The 24,080-nt window shown below is 36.8% G+C and overlaps 5 protein-coding genes and 1 long non-coding RNA gene across 7 annotated transcripts in view; 1 reads left to right on the plus strand and 5 right to left on the minus strand.

Annotated features, from left to right (window-relative positions):
• snx5 (sorting nexin 5) lies at positions 1-6,966 on the minus strand. Its single transcript, XM_007546289.2, has 13 exons — positions 6,806-6,966; positions 4,583-4,687; positions 4,361-4,471; positions 4,062-4,183; positions 3,851-3,974; positions 3,419-3,514; positions 3,213-3,318; positions 3,043-3,118; positions 2,900-2,939; positions 2,720-2,806; positions 2,105-2,264; positions 1,473-1,558; positions 1-1,229 (listed from the first exon to the last, which is right to left on the minus strand). Exons 1-13 carry the CDS (start codon positions 6,836-6,838, stop codon positions 1,179-1,181), a joined length of 1,197 nt encoding a protein of 398 aa, XP_007546351.1. The 5' UTR covers positions 6,839-6,966; the 3' UTR covers positions 1-1,178.
• Positions 6,967-8,130: 1,164 nt separating this feature from the next.
• mgme1 (mitochondrial genome maintenance exonuclease 1) lies at positions 8,131-10,403 on the plus strand. Its single transcript, XM_007546291.2, has 5 exons — positions 8,131-8,810; positions 9,078-9,315; positions 9,385-9,517; positions 9,647-9,777; positions 10,314-10,403. The coding sequence occupies exons 1-5, from the start codon at positions 8,297-8,299 to the stop codon at positions 10,348-10,350; spliced, it is 1,053 nt and encodes a 350-aa protein (XP_007546353.1). The 5' UTR covers positions 8,131-8,296; the 3' UTR covers positions 10,351-10,403.
• On the minus strand, positions 9,818-13,271 carry LOC103134151 (glycine N-acyltransferase-like protein 3). The gene is made up of 5 exons (XM_007546290.2): positions 12,883-13,271; positions 12,620-12,730; positions 12,429-12,537; positions 11,117-11,243; positions 9,818-10,940 (listed from the first exon to the last, which is right to left on the minus strand). Exons 1-5 carry the CDS (start codon positions 12,952-12,954, stop codon positions 10,541-10,543), a joined length of 819 nt encoding a protein of 272 aa, XP_007546352.1. The 5' UTR covers positions 12,955-13,271; the 3' UTR covers positions 9,818-10,540.
• Positions 13,272-13,512: 241 nt separating this feature from the next.
• On the minus strand, positions 13,513-15,535 carry LOC103134153 (glycine N-acyltransferase-like protein 3). The gene is made up of 5 exons (XM_007546292.2): positions 15,352-15,535; positions 15,174-15,281; positions 14,628-14,742; positions 14,258-14,390; positions 13,513-14,043 (listed from the first exon to the last, which is right to left on the minus strand). Exons 1-5 carry the CDS (start codon positions 15,424-15,426, stop codon positions 13,644-13,646), a joined length of 831 nt encoding a protein of 276 aa, XP_007546354.1. The 5' UTR covers positions 15,427-15,535; the 3' UTR covers positions 13,513-13,643.
• Positions 15,536-17,082: 1,547 nt separating this feature from the next.
• On the minus strand, positions 17,083-18,263 carry LOC103134154 (cystatin-like). 2 transcript variants are annotated; one of them, XM_016668546.1, is made up of 3 exons: positions 17,981-18,263; positions 17,638-17,769; positions 17,083-17,524 (listed from the first exon to the last, which is right to left on the minus strand). In XM_016668546.1, the coding sequence occupies exons 1-3, from the start codon at positions 18,173-18,175 to the stop codon at positions 17,450-17,452; spliced, it is 402 nt and encodes a 133-aa protein (XP_016524032.1). In that variant the 5' UTR covers positions 18,176-18,263; the 3' UTR covers positions 17,083-17,449. The 2 variants fall into 2 exon arrangements, with proteins under 2 accessions (XP_016524032.1, XP_007546356.1); XM_007546294.2 differs by having other exon boundaries at positions 17,659-17,769; positions 17,981-18,261.
• Positions 18,264-22,191: 3,928 nt separating this feature from the next.
• The window catches only part of LOC107835608 (uncharacterized), a 9,486-nt gene continuing 7,597 nt past the window's right edge, over positions 22,192-24,080 (minus strand). Inside the window, exon 3 of the long non-coding RNA XR_001661410.1 lies at positions 22,192-22,202. This is a non-coding gene — a long non-coding RNA (uncharacterized LOC107835608). The remainder of the gene's footprint in view (positions 22,203-24,080) is intronic.

Raw genomic sequence — 24,080 nt, forward strand, 5'->3', positions numbered from 1 at the left:
GATTTCTGATAAATTTATTCAATGCCTTTACAAATCCATAAAATGCTTTTTTTTTTGTAAGAAAATGTGTAATGAAAAAGAATGTGAACAGTTGTAATCTTTTAGAAATACATTCCATTTCTTTAAAAAACTATAATGCATTGTAACACTCCAATGCGTAGGACGCGATTGTAGAGGGCCCATTTCCATCATAAGTGCATTTTCTTCAATTCATAATAAACAAACTGTTTACAGGATGTTCTACAGATATCTGGTTCATTTTGGAAGACTAATAATAATAATCAAATGAAAGAGGGGAAAGTAAAGACAGACAAGTTACATTGTCAAAACTAAAGAAGTAACTTGCAAAAAAATGGTTGGGTGAATAATATTTGGCAGTGAGTGTGAAATGAATGTCCTCAGACATATTACAAACTGGTTATTGTTGATTTTTCTTCCGGTTTGTTTTATGCTGCTTTTCAAAATTTTGCGTAAACATCCTTTATAAATGTAGAACATGAGGCGACTTCCGTGAGAAACAAGGACCACTGTGAATCTAGTTTTGAGCATTGAAAGATTAACATTTTTATTCACTTTTTTCCAAATTCAGTCATGATTTTCTTGGCTGTAAATTAGTGTATGATTTTGAATACAACCATTTTCTAGGCACTCTTTTCACTTATGTAAGAGTTCCATTGGAAAACAAAAAAATCCTTATAAAGCACACAATGAAAAACAAGACTTGTGTAAGTTTGTTTTTAAAGTAATCTAGAAGCAAAAATGAAGGAGAAAGTTAGATGGTAAACAGAGTTCAAGGAGAGAAAAAAAAGGGCAAAAAAATCCCAAAAACAGTATGTGGATAAAACTCAAGAAAAAGAAAGATTTCACATCCATTAAGTGTGCATATTTATGGAAGGCCTTCGTGATGGCAATCTAATTCTCAGGAGACATTCACATTGAGTTACAGCTCCACATTAAATAAGACAGATGGACCAAAGGGCAGAAGACAGGGACTCTGTAAACATGAGGACATTGTGCTTAGAGGATACAGGCGTATCTTGCGGGGCTTTAAAGTCGCATCAGATCCAGGTTGGAGCAGACATGGAGGCATGTCGATGCAACATCCCTGGGATGCCGGGGGTTCCATTTGTAAAGATTGGTCACTTAGTGATGCTGAAACATTAATGCTTGAAGACATGTCAGTTGTTCTTGAGGAGATCAACGCATCCTTGCAAAAGAGCCACATTGTTCTGTGGAAATAGAAGAAATTGCATACATAAGTGATATTGTTGATCTGAAATAAATGTTTGTTTTTTTTAACTTTCCAATCATGAATATTTTTAATGTTCAATCTCTATATGGTGTTTATAAATAGGACACAAATAATTATATGAGAACAGTGACTATTCAATGACTATTCATGGTCCAAGCAAGAGGTTTAACTACAGACAACTAGAGAAACGCAGAGGGGAAAAAAAAAGGACACTGCTTACCTTGGCGTGTTTTATCTCAAGCTCAGCCATTTCTATGAGGTTTTTCCTGAAGGCCACAACTCGTCTGCCCTTGAAGCTCGTGAGTTCTGAAAAAGATTGTTGTAGAAAAAACGTTTGCTCAGTGTTAAATATTTTACAGTTAAAGAAACAACCACAGAACAAGTCTGTGTACTTGATTAGAGTTGCATCTAATCAAGTCCACAGAACAAGTGTGTGTACTTGATTAGAGTTGCATCTAATCAAGGATGCAGACTTGAAAATGTTGCAGGGACAAAGGGAACAGGCTGGTTAAATCTTATTTGTCCAACTGATTCCAGTTTGCTTATGTACATGATAAATCTTCTTCAGTTACTTGTGGAGTACCACAGGGTACAGTGCTTGGGCCACCAATTGCTTTAACATTTCCGCTGCTATGCTAATGACTTCTTACTCTTCAGACAGACTTTTGTTCTGTTAAGCTGCGACACCTGCTTAATGTTTTCCTCTAAATGATGCGATTGGCTTTATCTTTCTAACTAACTTTCTTAACTCTGACCAACTGTGTGTACTCTCTTTCATCCTATTGCCTTTAAAACTGGGACTATATAAATAAAATGAACTGAATTGCCTCTGAAACACATTAATACACAAACCTTTCTTGGCAGATTCTGACAGCTTGTCAAATTTCTGCAGGCACTGTCGCTGGTGTTCCTCTGCCTGGGGAATGTCCTTGCTCTTCAGTCTGGCTTTATCCAGGGCCTTGTTCGAGTTCTCGTAGTCAACCAACGCTCGAGCTCGCCGGTACAGAAGGTCCTTAGAAATTTTAAACAATTTCACAGGATGAAAATGAAAAACGAAATACAAAGAGCATTTAATAAAACAATTCCAATTAATCTAATTTTAGCGTTTCAGTGTAAAACAGCACTGTGTCCAGTGTTTTCAGCTTGAATTATTTTCTTATGACCTAACCCTATTTTAAACTTCTACACATCTTAATTCCCGACTCATGTAGTTGCACTTAATTCAATTTAGGGGAATCAGAATGAAGGCAGGCTGAATATATACCATATTGTTCAGATTTTTATTTGAGAAGATAAATGAATACCTGCACCTTTTTCCTTCTAAACAATTATAAACTACTTTTGTCTGCTTCTATAAACTACTAGTCTGCCACATACAATGCATTGAACTATATGGATAAAAGCTAAGTAAATGTGTAATGGAGTAAAATGAAATGAAGGATTTTCATTGAGGATGGAACAACTTACCTTGGCCGCCTGGATGTCCCTCATGTAGTATCTCAGCAGCTCTGTGAGTTTCAGCTCTTGGTCTGATGCTACTCTTCCCTCCACTTTCTGCAGACGCATAAAAAAGGCAAAGTTCAGCTTCCATAAATTTGTAGGCAAATTATAGGCATTCAGATTGTTGTGTGACACAGTTATACTTACTCTGAGTCTCTCAAACAGGTCTGACAGCTTCTCCAGGTTTCTGAAGCGAACATAGAAAAAAGTCTGAGCAGTAGCACTAAAAACTTATTTTATTATGTGCAAAATAAGCCTATGCACAGCAGTCACATATGTATTAACCTCACTTCTTATTTGGTGTACTGTCTTCAGCACAGAGGCTGTTCAAAGTGGCAGAAATGTGAATGTAATCATCTGCAATATCTACAAAAGACGAAATCAAGATTAGAATCATGCAAACGTAACATCTCAAAGCAGATTTTTTTTTTTCTTTGCAGATGTTAAAATGATCAAATACTTTTGTGTGAACGTGTCATTTTCTCCGCTTTGGCAGTGGAATCCTTTATTTTGCTGTAGTAGTCAAGCAAAAATGTTTTCTCCTGCTCAAAAAAGTCATCTACTTCCTGTTCAGGAAACAGAAACATAAAATGTTATATGAGGAAGTCACTATAAAACAGCAACTGCCATATAAAAACTAGGCAGTCAATCATCCATGAACTCCACCTTTATTCCTGAGATGAGGACCTCATCTGCAGACTTCACCATGTTTTTGAAGAACCCTCCAAACATCTCCTTGGCATTCTTTCTCCTCACACTGAGCTAAAATAAGGAAATTCAGAAAGCGTTAGAAACGAGTGCGTATTTGACAAACTTATGTGTATGATAAAGTCTTCAGAAAATTAAATTAGATAAGGTTTTGGTATCCAGAACAGAGTTATCTTGGCATAGTTATATTTAACAGTAGCCAATATTTTATTATCTCGCTGCACTCTTCATTACACCGCATAAAGTGTCCGAGTTTGGCCAGCAAACACAGATAAGTCTAACTGCTGATCGCAGCAGGATGCACGGCATGTGTCACATGTTTCTGGTAAACTCTTCCTTTCTTTCCAACCGACGGCTCGGAAAAGGAAGTCAGCAGTATGAGAAACTCACATCCTGGTCATACTCTAAGAAAATCTGGAAGTTTCTGTCCTTGCTTAAAACAGGGTGAGAAGACAATCTCTGCAGAAAGACTTCGTGAACTTGAACTGTTTTCTTGAAGACAGCCAGGTATTCACTGGAAAGCGACAAGAAATGATAGCATTTAAATATATATATTTGTGTGTTTTAACAATATTTTGTAAAATAATAATGTTAAACTCACGCCTCCAACTCCTGCTTCATTTTGGTATATTCCTCTTTAGTCATAGTCGATTCACCTTCCCCCAGTTTGTGCATCTTATCTCTTGGACTCTCAAAATCCGGCTTGGGGGGAGCTGGAGGGATCTAGAAATGTTTGAGTAAGGCATAAGATCGCTCAAGGATTCTCACCAAATCAAAAGCACAGTAATAACATCAATGCTTTATAATTTACATGCAAAATATGTGCTTCTTTTGTGGTACATGCAGCCACCAAAGACAAACTATTATGCAGGAACTTCAGTCCCTAAAGGTCCAACTTACGATCAGACCGGCATAGTCCTCGGTTTCAACCAGAGCATCATGCAACCAGATGAAATCTTCATGCTGCCTAGGAACAGAGAAGTCTGGCTTCTGGAAGGAGGTCAGTGTAGTCTGACAAAAGGGATAATGTTCTTTGTTAAAAATATTCTTGATAAATTCATTTAATAGAATCAGATTAGGAAAAAAAAAGTGCAGCATTTTCATGTGGGGATTTTTTTTTACCTTTGTATGGACTGTGAACTTGACTTTATCCCTTTCACACAGAGCATCAGGAATGTCAATGAGAAGTGCTGTGTCATTGTTCAAGTCTACTGACACAGAGCGCAGCTAAGGAAAAAAAATTAAGTAATCTTTTAATAGAGATATCATTCATGTTTGCTACACACAGTGATATTTTCCATGTGTCTATTTCTGTTAATCTTGATGATCATGGATTACAATTAAAGGCAAAATAACATGAACTTAAGATTTAGTTGGGACTCCTTTTTGCAAATCTGGCCTAAAAATCAAATTAGCATTTTAGTTCTCTCCCTGGTTTAGCGCACCTGGATCAAATGATGGCTCATTAGAAGGCCTAAGAAGAACATTGACATGCTGAAAAGGTTGTTACTAACACCAGGGAGAGATCTAAACCATGCAGGATGCCGGCCCTCAAGGACCGACTTAGGGGACCACTGGTCTAGGTCAGGGATGTCCAAAGTCGGTCCTCGAGGGCCGACATCCTGCATGTTTTAGTTCTGTCCCTAGTGGTAGCAACAACCTCCTGAGCAAGTCAATGTTCTCTTTAGGCCATCAAACGAGTCATCATTTGATGCAGGTGCACTAAACCAGGGAGAGAACTAAAACATGCAGGATGCCGGCCCTCAAGGACCGACTTTGGGGACCACTGGTCTAGGTTATCTCCATTGTGTTCTACCTCACTTTTTCCTCCCATCCAACTTTCTATAAAGCCAGCTACTTCAGCAATCATCTTTTGTGGCTTACCATCGTTGTGGAAAATGTCGATGACTGACAGCTGTATAAGTGTCAAGTTTTCCAAATGGTTATGGAGATCACAACAAAACACTTCAAAGTCATCATCTTTGTTTTTTTTTTTATTGGCCATGTTCTACTTTTCTAAGTGAACATTTCCAAGAGTTTTTGTTAGTTGTGAGCAATAATTAGTAAAATTAGGAGTAATACAAACTTCACCTACATTTCATTCCATATCATGGACTTTCACTTTCAGTAACCAATTGTAATTCTAATTTATTAAGATGCATCTGTAAATGTGTCAGCAAAATCTTTGTAAAGCATCTCTTCGAATTGCCTCTGCCTGCTGAGTTTGGTAGCCCAACAATGCACAAGCTGTTCACAGAAATGCTCTGTTTGCAGACACTAGTTTCACACGCCAAAAGCTATTTCCCACCATCACCAAAACAAATACAAAAACACACTGCAAAGTGAAATACAAACTAACCTACTGGCTCCAAAAATGAAAAACAGTGCAAGAGACTTGTGACCCCTATCCACGGCATATATCAGAATGTGCTAAGAAAAATAAACATGGTTGCAAATGGGCGAAAAAACCCCAACATGATTAGCAAATATACTATAGCAAATATCTACATGTATTTCAGAGTGCTGCTATAATTTATACATAGGTATGCTGCATCACTGTTATCTAGTTTATTTTCTGAAGTTGATATCTAGACCCCACACTTGTTGATTCACTACCTCAACTCTGAGAAACCACTGGTTAGCCAACCACCACCACAGGAGGTGCATAAAACTCTAACACTTGCAAGTACTTCATCCCTAAAGTAAGCAGCAAGCATGGAGTAACTTGCTTGAGCTTAGAAGCAAGGCCCACACCCTTTTTGTGCAAATCCAGCTGAATTAAGCGAGTACTTTTATAAGTGGGAAAACATGCTACTTATCATCAACTTTCATTATTTGACAAAAATGTTACAGTTGGATACAAAGTATAACTTCTGCTGCAGCTCGCCATCATTCTTTGATTCTTGAAGAGGAAAGTGTAAAACCCTCAAACAATCTTAGACTTCACTGGTAACACAAGTTAAATAGGCGACAATTTAAGAATTATACTCAGTATTAAATATTTAATCATAAAAAGAATAAATTCTTTGAGTTGGGCGTTTAAAAGGTAGCCTGGTATTTTTGCTACTTAACCGCTAATCGGTGTTCACAGCAGGAAAAAAACAATGAAAACAGGGGATAAAGTTTTCAGCACTGACATTTTCATTCAGTGGGGAATCAAAAGCAATCAACTATTGTAACTTACAGACATCCTAATGACATTTCACTCATTGATTAGGCTATCAATATACCGTTGGCGACTTTTAGCCAGAGGCTAACACCACCAGTCAATAACTTTGCTACAAAAAGAAGCAACTGTTATCAGCTAACCGTCTCAAATTACAAATCACTAAGCAGTTGCCGTACCTTTTCTTTGTCACTTTCATCTATGGATGTCATGATAGTGCTCAAATTGATGAAAAAGAGAGAGAGAAAAAGAAGGTCAAACTAAATCAAACTCGATGCAGGAAGCCGTTTTCTAGGTGGCTGCGTTAGCTTCCTAACAAACTGTCAAACAATTTTTCCGCCCCCTTCCTGGTGATGAAAGCTCAAAAATCCCGCCTTGGTTCAACCTGATTGGTTAGAAATCTGAAACGCTAACGCTGCTATTGGATGAATACTTAATCAATCACGTCACATGCTCCCTTCACGAAAACTTTTTTTTTTTAATTCTAGATAATGTTTCAACATTTGAAAATAATAAAAATGAAAAGCAGTGATATTTGAAAAATATAAGTAACGAAAACTCAAGGAGATAATGTAATAGTGCTACATAAATACAGAGGTACGTGAACGTTGCCACCATAGTGTGAGTGGCCTTTTTACACTTGCAACAGTTCAGAGGCGGGGGTTGAAGTTTAAGCTTTGTAACTCACTAATGTAAGGCATTAGTAGCATACTTCTATTCCACATGAAATTATAAATAAATAAATATTTATAATATTTACTTATAAATATTATAAATAATCTGTTCCTTTAATAATAATAATAATAAAAAAAATAATAAATTTTTAAATCATGTACAAGGCAAAAAAAAGGCCCAAACATGTCTAAAGTTACACTGTACAGCCCACTTCAATCGTGTTATATATTTAATTTCTGAAATCATAAATAAAACACTGAAAAGTTATTAATTATGTTAGTCCTTAATTGTAGGAAGCTACTACACAGAATTTTAATTTCGTTAAGTCAACAACAACTCTTTGAAGAAAATGAGTTGCAACAACATATAATTTCTCTTTGGGACCAGTGAAGTATTTTTAATGTAATTTAATTTCTGCTCAAATGAGTGGTTTGGTGGATTTTCAGAAGTTAGACAAAATGCTCATTTTAACGTAATCGTTCTGTCAGGCTTATATTTGCAATTTTTTATTTTCCAGTGACCAAAATTATTAATTTATAACCAAAATTAATTAACCATAAACGTCAGTGTTTATTCTTTCGGGAAACATAGTTTCCGAGCATTTGTTTTCAAAATAAATTGACACTCACAAAATAGCGCTTTACGTATTGTTTCGATGAGGCGATTGGCGCCCACTCTTTTAATCGTCTTTAGGGATGCATTTCAATGTTACACCCACCCACATAGCTAATGTAGTTTTTACTGTATAAAACTACAACCAGAGAACAGCATTATGAACTTCACTTCCCATCTACAAGTTGTTGTGCCACCATAAAGGCGCGCCGGCTAGAAACACAATTATTTACTTAGCCGAGTTTTAGCTGGAACATGTTGGGGCAAGAACCCAAGTTGTATAAGTGCTAAATTTTGATTTAAAACGCGAAACTACCCGAGACTCATACTGTTTTGCTGCGAATAGCACCGTTGTCTGAGTGTTTTGTGTTGAAGTCGCAAGAATGTTCGTTTTGAACCGTGTTTTGTTTGCTGGGAGCATCATCGTCCCTGAAAGCACCTCCCTCACAGCGTGCCACTTCTCCGCTGTCCACCGCCGGACATGCCCCAGGAGGAACAGTCCCTACAGTTCTGTGGACAGTGAGCGCTATTCTTCTCTGGTGAAATCCGTCATGTCCTCCAGGGTCAGCTCTCAGACCCCAGAGACCCTCCAAGCGGAAGATGACCACGTTTATGGACCAGTTGTCAAAGCTCAGATGCCTTCACGGACCGAGCAAAGGCTCCCCAAAACTCTTCATCCTTTCATAAATTCTGAAAGGACTGTAGAAACGGAGGAGCCAGAGGCGGGACCCCCAGCCCGGATTTTGTTAAATCGGGGTAAGAGTAGGCCGTTTATCCCGAGTGTGACTCGCATTCTTCAGCAGACACTTTCTCCAGAGCAGATCTTCTACCTGGAGAGATGGAAGAGGAGGATGATCGCTGAGCTGGGAGAGGAGGGCTTCAAGGAATACAGTCAAAGTAAGATTTTTAAAGATACTATAAAGCGTTTTTCCCATACCCAAATATACAAATATACTCTTAAAAACATCTCCACAGCATGATGCAGCCACTACCATGTCTCACCTGTCTCAGTCAGGAGATGTGTTCAGGATGATGTAAAATCATTGACAAAGAGTATAAATGCAAAGCAGTCGAATGCACCCTGGCTACTCAAGCAGATAAATACTGTGAAATCGTTATACATTATACCTTGCAATCAAAGCTGATATGTTTTTTTTTGCCCAGATATATTTAAACAAGGGAAGCTTTTCCATTCTGCTCTGGAGGACATTCTGACCTCTGCTGACACATGGAGGAACAAGAATCTCTCAGAGACACCACAGTGTCCTCCTGAAGCGCAAGGATACATCCAGAGCATCTCTCACGTACTGGAGGACGTCAGTGCAGTGAGGGCCATTGAAAGCTCTGTGCAGCACGGTTCCCTGAATTACCTGGGAATTGTGGACTGCGTCGCACGCTACAGGTAAAACTCCTCTGGACTTCAGTTTTTCTTACCGCCTTCATGTCTCTCACAGTCCACTTCTCTCCACAGGGGTGTGCTGTGTATCATAGACTGGAAAACCTCAGAAAAACCCAAACCATTCTTGAGCAACACATATGATAACCCTGTTCAAGTTGCAGCATATGCCGGGGCTCTGAACAGTGATGGCAACTACAAATACCAGGTGATCTACCTTGATAAATGACACATCTTATATTTACTCGTGTTGTAGTAACAGGGTGTAGTTAAATTCCTTTTATCTTCTCTGAATTTATTGTGCTTACAACACTTGTCTCATGACTTCTCACTGCAGGTTGAAAATGGCCTCATAGTCGTTGCCTACAAAGATGGCTCCCCTGCTCACGCTCACCAGATAAACTCAGAGCTGATGTCAGAGTACTGGAAAACTTGGTTGATACGCCTAGAGGACTACAGAGAGCAGAAGTAAAGAAAAAACATAATGAGTTTATTTATTTATTTTGTGTTTAAGCCTCTTAATGCTTTCTTTACACACACAGGGTGGCAATAAGTGTAGCACTTTACTTCCTAATGATTTTTTTTTTAAATGTAAATACCACTTTGTGGCATAACTGTTGTTAGCAGACTAGTACATAATTGATATAAAGCTAACCAAACAGCTTCAAGCATCACTAGTCGTTATACTAATCCTTTAAAACAGAGGGATGAAAAACATTGCTTAGAGATTTTAGCTCTTATGGTGTTTTGGTTTGAATCTAGAGTATTGTTAAAGAAGAATGACTTTCTTGTTCTTATTTATAGTTTACTTCTTAGCAATTATCTGGGTGTAACCAGGAAGATGGTTGTTTTTTAAATGGCACCACATCCAAACACAACCCCCCCCCCCCCCCGCCCCCAACAAAAAAAAACACATTTTTTGTCTCTTCTCAAACAGCTGTTTATTTGTCAATAATCAAGCGATGTTTCCCATAATCTCACATTTTCTAATGTTTAATTTTCAGGTCAAGTGCTTCATCAAGTATGTCTCCTGAAAAGTGATAGATCTGCACTGAAAAGCTCCAGCTTAACAACTGAAGCCTGAATTAGAAATGGCAAATAACAAGTTAGGAATGATTTTTATATTTATGACTAATTCTCCTGTTATTTTGTCAAACAATTTTCAAACACCTTGTAATTATACATTTATGAAATGTATTATTTATAAGGTTAGCTTTTCTCATTTAGGCATTTAAAAATCATTGAATCCGTACCATGTTTCTCTGTATGAGGGATCCTCAGAGAATCCCATGCCTTTAAAGAGCTGGTAAGAGGTTCGGTTCTCCTCCTCTATGAAACAGAACACGGGGTAGCCCTGACCACTGAAGTTTTTAGCCATGCTGCTAATCAAGACTTTAGCGTAGCCTTTCCCTCTGTGTTCTGGCAAAGTATATAACATTCCTACGGCGCAGTACACGTAGGTCAAAATCCAGGAAACAGGCTTCCCTTCGGAATCCAGAACGCAGCAGGATGGGAAGTTTGTAACCATATTGCGGATCATCCTGGCAGCGCCTTCGTTACTTCCAAACTTCCACGTCTGATTCACCAAGTCAAGATGGGATTCAGCCAGGGAGCTGAGGCAGATCCCAGAGCTGATGCACAGAAGAACAAACTGACATGTCAGAGCAGATTTCTGTTCTTGTAATGAGATGCTATTTTATTAATAATTTGCTAGAAACTTTGATTTTTTTAATTGATACTGTGAATCGTTGTTTTTTTTTTTTGTTTTTTTGTTTTTTAAATAAGCATAGTGTATAGTTGGTCATACCAGTCTATAGCAGGAAGCTTGGATACATCTTCTAATATCATCATGTGACAAAGTGACAGTTGGTTGTTGGGAACATTCCTTTCTGCTGCAACTGCTTTGACTAGCTCCATGTGGGGAAGAGTGATTCCTTTAACACAAGCAATCATAGCTCACATGAGTAAAACTTAGTTTGCATTTTTATTTCTTTGCTTCACTGATAAAATTCAAATAAAATCTTATTCTGACTGCAGTGCATTGTAAAGGTTTTTTTTCAGTTTGTCACCTTACAGACACAAATTGCAACGTGTTTTACTGGGATTTGTCTGTGATGGACCTAAACAAAGTAATGGATAATTGTGAAGTGGAAAGAAAATTATGCAAAGTTCTCAACCATTTTACAAACAGAAATCTGAAAATGTATGCATTTGTCTTCAGTCCATTTTAGTCTGATACTCCTAAATAAAATTATCTTCAGAAGTCACGTGATTAGTAAACAGAACCCTCGTGTGTCTATTTAAATCTCAGTATAAACAACTTTTCTGTGAAGGTCTTAGAGGTTTATTAGAGACATAATTAGGATCATACAGATCCTAATTATCCTAAACATCACACAATTTCTATGGGTAGATAGTTCAGTCTCTAGATGTGCAAAGCTGAGATAAGCAAACCTAAAGCATATCTTTAAAAAAAAACAAACTTGCAGCTGTATTTAGTGCACATATATATCTCAACTCCACAATTATGAACCTCTTTCTGGTGGTTTTTCATAGAAAATCCCAATAAAGCAACATTTAAGTTTCTGGTTATGTTACGGGAGGTATGAATACATTTGCAAAACGCTGTATATGTATGTATGTATGTGTGAGTACAGGAGCAATTTTCCTACATGATGGTGGAAAGAAAGTGCATAAAGAGTGTGGAAAAACAACAAATTTCATGCAGTGAACGTATAAAGAAGAACTGGTTCTGTTTCACAAAGGAAGTACTGCTGTGTTAGTTCCACCAGCAAAACCTTTCTGTAATAAAGGCTTTTGAGTACAAGTGGAGCATGCCAGCATAAATATGAAAAGGCTTATTGAAATCTGACAGATAAGAAAACAATATGCTCTTATATATTGTAATCTTTCTAGTAGTTATACAATACAGGTTGAGTTTATAACAGATATATTTTCCTATCTGTGAATTATCTACAGGGAACTTTGAACACAATGACAATTCAAACCAAACTAACATTTTAACTTGAACTCTGGGGTAATAAAAACAAATTCAGTCTATCATAAGTGTGTTGATTCAGTTTAATTTAATAGAAAGAACAAAAGAAACATGTTATTACCGAGACAAAGGTACCTGCTCCAGTCAATCACAGAAGAGTTCCTTAGTGTTTCGGTGAGAATAGCTTCATCATTTGCAAAAACCATTGTGTCTTTGAACAGATCCGTTTTCTAGAAAGACAACAGGTATGCATAATTTTAAAAACTGACATACACAAAGTCTGCATGTATCTCTTCCAAAAGAGTAATTTACCTGTTTATACTTGGGTTTGCAGATAATTACGCTGAACTGTGGCCATCTGTCGACTAAAACGATGTAAGGATCTGATTTCACTCTGTTTCTGAGCACCAAGAAACCATAAATCTGTAAAATAAAACAGAGTTTTAATCCAAAGTCTAGTGAAGTTAGTCTGCCGCTCAAACTTAACTGTTTTAGCGGCAGACAAACAGTTAAGTTGTGAAATGCGGTCGCTAGATGAATCCACGTGCAGATCATAAGTCATGCAGCAAACATACCTTTAGTGACTGAGGAAGCTGCCTTTGCAGTTCAATCTCTGCAACTTTCAGCTGGTCTTCAGTCAGCTCCATGATGTTAAGACAGGAGTAATTGAAGCGAAAACGTAACGTCAGTTTCTCAAGGTCCAGTGGCGAGGGGCGGGGCTACGGAACTATGGAACTTCTTTCTCCTTTCGCACTTTCGAGAAAAATGACTTCTTGACCAAATAAAAGCACCAGCTATGCGGCCGTTTCCGAAAGCATAGTAATTATTATTATTATTATTAATTATTATTATTAATAACTGCATCATCTTTTATTTTTTAGTATATGCTTTGTTTTAACAGTATACTGTTAAATCTAAAACAGTTGATCATAGAATGCTCTGACAGACAGGACACTGAAGACATTTTTAAATCATGTAAAATCTTTATTTTTGAAAATTAGTAAAAAAAATAAAAAAAAAAAAAAAATCCTGGGGTAGAATCAAGTTCTTGTTGGCTTACTGAAGATTGCACAGGAATAAACAATATGCCTGATTGGAGACTATTGAAAAGCATGTCAGTTTACAGTCATACATGTGGTGCTTTTAGAATAAAAATGCACTATATAGTTACATTGAAAGTGCCAATGACAGCTGTGAATCATGTCTGAATCTAAAATATTATTTAATTTGACGCAAAGGCAAATCCATCTTTTAATGCATAATTGAAAAATACACTTTAGATTTAATCACATTTTGACAAAAATTAAAAGCTGCTGCTTCATAGTCATTTCCAAGGTTAGAAGTTAAACTCAAACCATGCTGCTCTGTAGGAAGTATCCTCAACGAAGCCCATATTTTGGAAGAGTTTATAGGACACCATGTTGTCTTCCTCTATGAAACAATAAACCTGGTAGCCATCTGCATGGAGCTTTTTGGCCATGGTGCTGATCAAAACTTTGGCATAACCTTTTTCTCTGTGCTCGGGAAGCGTGTACAACATTCCCAAAGCGCAGTATTCATACACCAGGATCCAGGCCACAGGTACACCATAAGTGTCCAATATGCAGCAAGTTGGAAAGTTGCTAATTATGTTTTTAAAGTGCCTGTAACCCTTCTCATCCCCACCAAACTTCCAGGTTTTATTCACCATGTCAATGTGGGAGAGGCTGAGAGATGAAATCCTTGATTCAAGTTGACTGTTTGGGAAAAAAGAGAAAACAAAGTTAAAGTTTTCTTATTTTATTATATTGAGCTGTGATGAACTGGCGACCTGTCCAGGGTGCACCCTTCCTCTCACCTGAAACGTTCACTAAAGATAGCCAACAGCACCCCTCCTGACCCCACTATGGATGAAGGTGTAAGAAAATGCATGGATGGATAATATTGAGTTAATTGTATTTTGAAGCATACCTGTCAACATCTGGTGCACATAAATGGCTGATGTCTGGAAGATACATAAGATGCACCAATGTGAAGCTCCTGTTGTTCACTCTTTTTTCTGAAGAAACTTCTTTGAGTGTGGGCACATGGGAAATATCAAATCCTAAGGGGAAAAAAAATCTTTAAATATTCTCTTCTTATCTTGCTGCTTCAGTTCAAAATAGCAAAAAAGCACAGAGAAAATGAATAAGAGTGGTTTGATAAGTTCCTTCTTTAGCTAGTAAAATTATGCTACTGAAGTTATGTATAGTATACTGAAAGTTCATCAAACTGTATGCTGCACTCTGCAGGATTTTATCTGAAATAATGACAACAGCTGTTGATTTTCAGCATAACTGACCTCCAATTAGGAAATAAGTGCTCCAGTCAACTTCTTCGCTCAACAGTTTCCTTAAAACTTCCTCATCTGTGCTAAAGAACGACACCCTCTTCATGAAGTCCTCGGATCGCTTGTTCTATTTTAACAACCAAAAGTGCAACATTCCATTAATAATAAATCATTTAAAAATATTTAGAAATATGTGATAAATATAATACAGTAAGACATGTACATTGAATGAATAAACAAATGTATCTATGATTATATGATATTTAGTGTTTTAATAAATTATACTTAAATAATAAAATGCAGAAATTAACATTTTAGCTTTAAATATTCATGTTGTAATAATAATAATAATAATAATAATAATAATAATAATAATAGGCAAATAGTAATAACACATAATTTCAGATTATTATGATTTTATTTACATTATTACATATATCAATATTTCTTTGTGGCTCTTTTGATCCACGATAATAATGTTAATGTAAAATTATGCAAATCAGTGATAGCACTTTTTTTTTTACAGCGTTTCCACATTCACGCTGGCCGTGAACTCACCTTAGGATCCGGGCGCAAAAGGATCACTTTAAATTCTGGCCACGAATCAACAACAACTTCCGCAGTGCTCGTTTTGTTCCTATTACAAGTGTAGAGGGAACCGTAAACCTGAAAACAATCAAAACAGCAGTGATGTTTTAGTTTTTTTCAGCAGAAAAGTGCCACTAATAAAGGGTACCTTATAACTCCTCGGGAAATGTTTAAGCAAAACTCCCTCAGCGATCTGAAGCTCGTCTTTATTTAGCACCTTCATGTCTGGTTTACGTGTAGCTTGTTTTTCAATTTCTATGGCGAGTCTCAGGTTGAAAACCCTTTATGAACTCGATGCTTCAGCTTTTTATATGCCTATATAAACAAATGATTAACAACCGGTTCATGTTTTTTTCAAGTTGTGGAGTTTAAACAACTTCCTGTTTTAAGTTTTGTAAAATAAAAGCCTTTTGAATTTTTTTTTTGTTTTGTTTTGTTTGTTTGTTTAGCGTTAGTCTGGCATAAAATGCCTTCCTTCTTGCCACTTGCTCATAAATGTAGCATGCATGACTCATTTGTAGAGTGAATGAGTCATGCTACATTTGATCTGTTTTGAAGCCGGATTGTTGTCAAACAAGTTTAGTACTTTCTACCAGCAGAAAATAATGAGATTAACTGTTTGCCATGAACAATACAAGCCCAATCACAATGTATTACTCTCTGTTAGAAGTTTTCAAACACAAAAAGAAAATGTTCACGAATAGATATTTAACAGTATGTGTGCGATTGGGTTAATAAGATGCAAACTGTCAGAAGTAAAGGCTTATAACATTGTATTATGAGTCAGCCATATTGGGTATAAAACTCGTGACTGCTGGCAAACTCTAGTTTTACCAAACAGAATTCCAACTTCAAGGAAATTGTTATGGTTTTTCCATCTGGTAACACTGAAAATGCACCATAAAAAGTGTCAGCAGGGCAGATTTTTGAGTTGTGGATTTGTCCATATCTTTAATTTTTCCACAACTTTATCTCTGACCTACCTATAGCGTTTCTTGGTCTTCATGATACTGTTTGTTCAATCTCTTTCCTTCCACTTATCACACTGTCCAATTTGCTGGTCTATCACACGAAATCCAAATAAACACATTGGAGTTTATGGTTGTAATGTTACCAAATGTGAAAAGAAGTCTGATGAATACTTTCGTAAGACTGCGTACTGAATTGTTTACTCCCCAGGCAGTTTCACAATCATTTACACCACAAAAAACACCTTATGTATTTGTTTGTTAAGAATAACTGCACAGCAACCCAAATGACTCACAGAATGAACAGCTGGGTCAGAGGATCATGCGACCTTAATCATGCTATTAGTGAGATTGTTCTAAACAAATAACTCCCAGTGCATGATGAGAACTGAAGAAACATTTTGGATAAGAGGTCAAATGTCCTAAAAAAAAAAACCAAGAGTTCCAGGTGACTTTATACTTAGAACTTGACATCTACACAATGAATGGTTCTCTTTATAAAAATGTAACCTTACAAAGAAAGCCTTTTTATTAAAAAGATAGACACTAATCTACTGCACTAAAACTTAAGCTTGTGAAGAATTGTTTTCTCAGCAGTTGGCAAACAAACAAAAATGGTTCTGCTGTCCTTTTACAACATATTCAGCTTAGCTCTGGCAGATCAATAAAGTTAAAACCAAAAGCACTGTCCAATCGCCTCCGACTAATTGTACTAATGAAGTGCCTGGTAAGTGTATGCCTTTACTGGATTTTGTAAGTAACGGTAGACCACATTTTCCATTCTTAATAATTAACTGCAGCCCTTTTGCGATGACATTGCCATTTAACATGCAGAAAGTCTGACAGATACCTAATAATAAACTAATTTGTGAAGCAAAAGAGGAAGATGTATTTTCATGGAGACTTTCAAAAACAATCCAAGAGGAACTTTATTTCAAAAGAATTTGATGATGTTTTCCATGCCGCATTACTGTGCAACGTTATGTGTACAGTGCAAATAAAGAATATATTTATAATAATTACATTTAGACATTTATAAAAGTTCCAAAGCAACTTTATTTTATAACTGTGTGGGGTTTACAAGTTAATTAAACAATTTAATGCTTTATTTAATTCTTCATGTTGGTTCTATAGTAAGTTTTTTAAAAACAGAAATTCAATGAGGTGAGAAACAGAAAGTAATATAGGAAAGATTTCCTGCGATGGGTATGTTAATTAATCTAAAAGAAATGTGTTAGATGAAGTTTGCTCAACAAACAGTGCTGAGAAGTTTCCTTTCTAGCATTTCTCTTCCACCATCTCGATGTCATTGAGCCATGGGCGGCTCCACACGGTGAATATGCACTGGTAAGGCTGAAAAAAAAAATAACAAAAAAACAAAGCCCAGAATGAGAATGAGTAATACAATCATTTTAGCTTAGTGACATTTGTACACTTCCCAATGCAGACAAAGGGAGTGGCCTTACAGGCTCGTCAGCAAGATTTACCGGAGCATTAGCTGGAGGGCTTTTGACGTCGCACACTTGATTAAAAGTGTTCTTTCTGCAGGAGGTCTTTACCATCTTCACAGTTAGGATGTACTTCAAGCCTGCGACCACCTTAAAAGAGAAGTAAAAATAAAGTCGGCAGACAAAAAAACAAAGCTATATATCTCAGACGCTTTACTACTGTTTTAGAGACTCAATTTTCAAGCAGTTAAAAGGCATTGTTTACGGGTGCTATGTTAGTGGTATCCTGTAATAATCTTCTTATCGGACTTGAATAAAATAAATAAATACAAACATTTCAAAGTATTAAAGGATAACATACCTGAACCTGAGCCTTGACCACTTCAGCTGCTTGACGGAGGAACATGTCGTTGTTTCTTCTGTTGTGTTGGACAACAGCGAAGTTCAGCGCATTTTGGACACCGTCATTGTGGATGTCTATATCTGTCGCGCCACCAACCAAAGACCCCTCCACAGCTGCAAGAGCTGAAAGTAAAACAAAAATAATCTTCCACATCGTTGTTATGCGTGCCGTGCGACAGAAGGGAAATAGGAAAGCACTGGCGGAAAGTCTTTACTGTTATGTAAACAAGACCCGCCCTGAACATGAATTATAGGCAGAGGACGCAGCCAATCAACAGTCTCTCTGCGACACAAATCCCGCCTCCCTATCACATCCTGGTTATTACATTGTTTTAATTTTGCATTTTCCGCTTCCGCTTTCGCAGCGCTAAAGTGTATTAAACCATGATAAAAAATAAAAAAAAAACCCGACCAGAGTCGACTGAATCTGTATTACAAATAATAATAATAATAATAATAATAATAATAATAATAATAATAATAATAATAATAATGATAATAATAATTAAAATGCATACAATTATTATCAATATAATATAATAAACATATACAATTTGATTTTTAATATTGTATGGTTCGTTCTTTGTTTTGTTTTGTTTTTTTCATTTCAAAATAAAATTGCAAAAACAAAACAAGCATGTGTTTTTTTTTTGTTTGTTTTTAAAACGAAATTAGAAAAACGGCAATTGCAAAAATAATAAAGAAAACAAGCTGTTAATTTCGATTTTCATTATTTCATTATTGACGAGCGGTCTGACCCGGAAGTTCTCTCTGTCCGGCTTACACAGGGGCCGTATCATCGCGTATCATAACGAAGCTGAAGTTGGTTTCCAATTCTAGCTTCCGATCGTTAAAGGGCGATTTCACCTAATTTGTCACTACCTTCCACATCTTTAATCGACTCTAGTTTAAAAACTACTGCACCGAGACACTTGAAACTTGGACTGGATTATTCTCCTCTTCAAGCTGAATATTTAAAACCTTGTTTGGGATTTGTGAAACATTTTTCTGATTTGTGAAAACTCAATAAAGTTCGATTTTCACCATATTTTTGTATCTCTTTCATACCAGAACTGCTCTCATTAAAAAAATTACTACACACAGGCACTTCAAATCTGGACTAGATTATTCTCCTCTTCAAGAAGAATCTTTATAACCATGTTTGGGATTTGTGAAACCTTTTCCTGATTTGTGGAAACTTGATAAAGTTTGATTTTCACCATTTTTGTGCACCTGGATCACCATAGACCTGCTCCAATTAAAAAACTACAACTCCTAGACACTTCAAACCTGGACTAGATAATTCTCCTCTTCAAGAAATTCTGTGGTTTAACGCCTCACAATATCTTTTCACATTTTTATAAGTGACGCATGGCTGTCCAATTAGAAATGAAAACCTTTGTCCCCTTAATGAGACTATTTATACATCCATCCATTTTCTTCCGCTTATCCGGGGTCGGGTAGCGTAGACAGCAGCTTCTGAAGGGAGGCCCAGACCTCCCTCTCCCCAGCCACTTGTTCCAGCTCCTCCGGGGGAAACCCAAGGCGTTCCCAGGCCAGCCGAGAAACATAGTCCCTCCAGCGTGTCCTATTTATTATAACTAATTAGACTCAACTCATCAATAATGAAATAATGAAATGTTTAAAGTAATTTTGATCAATTTGATCAACATGTTTTTTGAATGGTAAGTAATTGAGAAGCGGAGATAATAATAATAACATTAAATCCATAAGTTGTTTAGATGTAATGTTTTACTGCCATGATGTGTAGTATTGTAAATTATATATTAAAACTGTTACAGTGAAGAAAACTCAAACAAAGGTATCATGGACCCCTGATGTAAATCATTTTGAGTTTGAATTTTCACAGTGAAAACTCAGCCACAAGAGGTCACAAAATGATCATGATAGTCGCGAAATTAACTAGATGTACTAAAGAAAGTTGTAAGCCCCTCTAACATATTCTAATGTCTGTGGTGAAACCTTTAAGCTTTTCCAACCTATGAAAAACAAAAACTGTTGTTCAATTGTGGTTGAATATTTCGCAGCTCTCTCTAATTGCCTGTTTAAAATTGCTAACTTTTAAGCTTATTCCACAAATTTAGAATAGTTGAGCTTTATCTTTGTCCATCTACTTTGTCTTAGATCATTTTCTGTTGAAACACCCAGCTGTGTCAAAACTTCAACTGTCGAGCTGTTTTATCCATAGTGCACTGTGCAGGTTTGAACATAAAGCCAGTTTTAGGAGAAAATTTCAACCAAGCTTGAATATGTTCTTTTTGGTGGGTTTGCATAGTCCATAGGAATGTAAAACTGGATTACTGTGGAAAGCAGGATTCAAGGATTTCTTAAAAGTGTCTGTTTTTGTTACACTTTCCAGTTCATGGCTACAGAGTAAGATTACAGGACACTAAATAACAAAAAAACTAGAAAATTCCTTGAGAAATTTAACCGGGGCATGCCAAAGTGTGCCCGTCGGCTTGGACCCAGCGTTCTGATGCTAAAAATTAGCATTGATGCTAAAGAAAGCTGCAATGTAGTCAATAACCTGTGGAGAGGCAGAAGCATGTTGACAAAGCTGTACTTGTACCATTCATTATGTTAAAATGAATACATAATCTAAAATTAACCAAAATGCTAATGTTAGCGTGAAGGCTATCAGTATCATGTGGGGCATCACTAGCATGTTGTCTGTTATTGACTTACTTCATTCAGTATACTAAACTAATATGCTAATATGCCAATATGTTATTTTAGGTAAAAGGCTTTTTATTTTAGGTAAAAGGATAATGCTAATGCCCTTGCATTAGTTAAGGGCAGTGAAATGCTAATGTTTGTGCTAATGTTAATGAACTGCCTTGCTGTTCACTATCCTGAGACAAAAAAGGTAAAAAAAAAAAGCTTAATATTTTTGCACCGCCTATGGCGGTGCACTGACGTGAGAGGGATGTGCAGGTTGTTTGTTTTTTTTAACTTTCAGTAATATTCATTTTAATAACCACACTAATTCAATGTGTAACAGTGGTTTGTTTAAACCAGTCACATAGAGACCAAAGGAGCAATTACCTGATGTAAAAATTGTCAGGGCTTTTATTTTGAAATTTCAGTAAACTTCATTTTAAATGGCCACACTAATCCAATGTGTAACAGTTGTTTGGTTAATCCAGCTATATAATGCTCAAAACAGCAAGTAGTTCTAAATCCCAGCTCAGCCCTCCTCTGTAATAATTGAGTGTTCCACCATGTTGTAGTTCTGACCTTCTGCTCTGCCCTCTGTATTAAAGTGTTCCGCCATGTTTAGAACTACAGAGTCTTTGTAGTCCAAACCAGCCGTTCTGCCTTTCTCTGTATTCTGTTGCTATAGTGATTAAGCCTCTGCTAATTGTCGTGTGTGTGAGACAGAAAGGTGGAGAAGGATTTCTATCTTTATGAGACACCCAGTCAGTTTTGATGAAAAAAGCAGTCTGAACAACTGCTTCCCCTTCAGGATCCGTAAGGCCGATCCAAAAACAGTTTGAAGCATATGAGAGGGCTATTTGTTGTCTCCAATAGTCCCGCGATTCATATCTATATGTCACTCACAGAAATAGCAGCAATGAGAGAAAAATGGTGTGCGCTGAGCTCAGAAATTTTTCAGAAAAGTCTGAAAATTAATGGCTGAGTGCCTGAGGTTACCCTGTCACATGATTTCACTCTGAAGCACCTTGACAGAAAACCGTCAGTCCTAGAGAAATTTTGAAAACATTTTACGGGAGCAGGCATGCATATCAATGTCATCACCGACTTTCATACCAATAGAGCATTTTTTGTAGGCATGAGGGCGATTTCAAAATTGTTTTGGGGTCAAAAATCCACTAATTTTCTCACTCTAAAAAAGCGGCAGTTGGTGTCAGTTACAATCTGCGTTTCGGCAGTTGGAAATTTAGCTCGTTTTTCGCTTTTTACGTCGCCATCGTAACTCCGATCCCCAATAAAAATAAAAGCCCGGATGCCGAGATTGAGGCGCACGTTTTGATACCTTTTTTTGTGGGTGGGCACGCAGCGGTACGAGCCGCATTAAAGGTGACGGAAGAATAATAAATAAAGAGACATTCTATTGGGCGTAGAACAATAGGTGCCTGCTATGCATTACATGGAAGGCAGTGACTGCCTTCAACTAACAGTGACTGCCTTCGCAAGGCCTTCGCAAGGCGGTCACTGCTCTTCCCTATGTAATCCTAATGGCATGCCCCAATGAGACTTTTCACCCCTCATTCTGATTTCTTATTTTATTGCAGGTTTAATCATTTCAAATGTGTCAGTGTTAAATTGCACATTTAATAACAGGAGCATTTCACAGCCAAACTGTGCCCTTTAGAGGCTGAAAAGCATTTTATGCTCTGGCCTCACTGCTAACATTCTGGAACGTCCATTTATGAAAAGACTGACAGGTGACTTGGAATTTTCTGTGAGTGAATACTCTTTCTTACAACAGCAAAATAAGTGTGGACAGAGAAATGTGTCTTAAAACACTGCATCTATGAGGTGGAAAAGAGCTGTTAAAGACACAGTAAACAGTAATGTCTCCATCCTTTGCAGTGGACTAACATAGTTAGTTGTCCACATGGAGTTGTTTACTTTTGAGGTGAGCACATGGTCAGGTAATCACATGCATTATGGTTGTACGATTCCTGCACACTTTGTTATGCATTATGTAACTGTGATTATTTACCAAACTGTTTCCCGTAAGAGGTTTATCAAGTTCAAACAATGAACTGAGTTACACAAATAGCACAAAAGGGAAAACGTTAAATATTCGTTCAATTTGTGCAACCTCAAAGTAAACAGTGAAACATCAAAGGTTTCTAAAAAAAGTTGGTGAAATAGCAAAATTTGAAGTTTGAAGTTGTTCAGATATTTATCACTGTTGAGTGAGAGACATAACTACAAACTGAATTGAACATTTTAGGAGGAAGATGCCATCCTATATCTCTATGTATGCTGGATTACAGAAAAATGATTGATGAATAATCCCACATGCTTNTGTCAGTGTTAAATTGCACATTTAATAACAGGAGCATTTCACAGCCAAACTGTGCCCTTTAGATGCTGAAAAGCATTTTATGCTCTGGCCTCACTGCTAACATTCTGGAACGTCCATTTATGAAAAGACTGACAGGTGACTTGGAATTTTCTGTGAGTGAATACTCTTTCTTACAACAGCAAAATAAGTGTGGACAGAGAAATGTGTCTTAAAACACTGCATCTATGAGGTGGAAAAGAGCTGTTAAAGACACAGTAAACAGTAATGTCTCCATCCTTTGCAGTGGACTAACATAGTTAGTTGTCCACATGGAGTTGTTTACTTTTGAGGTGAGCACATGGTCAGGTAATCACATGCATTATGGTTGTACGATTCCTGCACACTTTGTTATGCATTATGTAACTGTGATTATTTACCAAACTGTTTCCCGTAAGAGGTTTATCAAGTTCAAACAATGAACTGAGTTACACAAATAGCACAAAAGGGAAAACGTTAAATATTCGTTCAATTTGTGCAACCTCAAAGTAAACAGTGAAACATCAAAGGTTTCTAAAAAAAGTTGGTGAAATAGCAAAATTTGAAGTTTGAAGTTGTTCAGATATTTATCACTGTTGAGTGAGAGACATAACTACAAACTGAATTAAACATTTTAGGAGTAAGATGCCATCCTATGTCTCTATATATGCTGGATTACAGAAAAATGATTGATGAATAATCCCACATGCTTCTGGAATAAATTCACGGTGACTGCTTTCATTTGAAGTTCTCTCTTGCGAAAAAAAAAACGAAAACCAAACAAAACGTTTCAAAAGGTGTACATCTCAGGACGTGCTTCATTATTATATGCAACCTGGATCAGAAAGATTTTCCTGCCTTGTCTCATTAGTTGTAAAATATTTTTTGACTTAGAGCTGCTCAATGGAATTATGTTTGAGGTCTCTACTTCAACAGTTCTTTCACTTAAAACTGCTGTTGAAGTAGAGATATTCAACTCAGAATTTGATATTCTGATTTGATATTCTCAGAATATCAAATT

Source organism: Poecilia formosa, unplaced genomic scaffold (assembly GCF_000485575.1).
Source record: "Poecilia formosa unplaced genomic scaffold, Poecilia_formosa-5.1.2 Scaffold15, whole genome shotgun sequence".
Classification (NCBI taxonomy): domain Eukaryota; kingdom Metazoa; phylum Chordata; class Actinopteri; order Cyprinodontiformes; family Poeciliidae; genus Poecilia; species Poecilia formosa.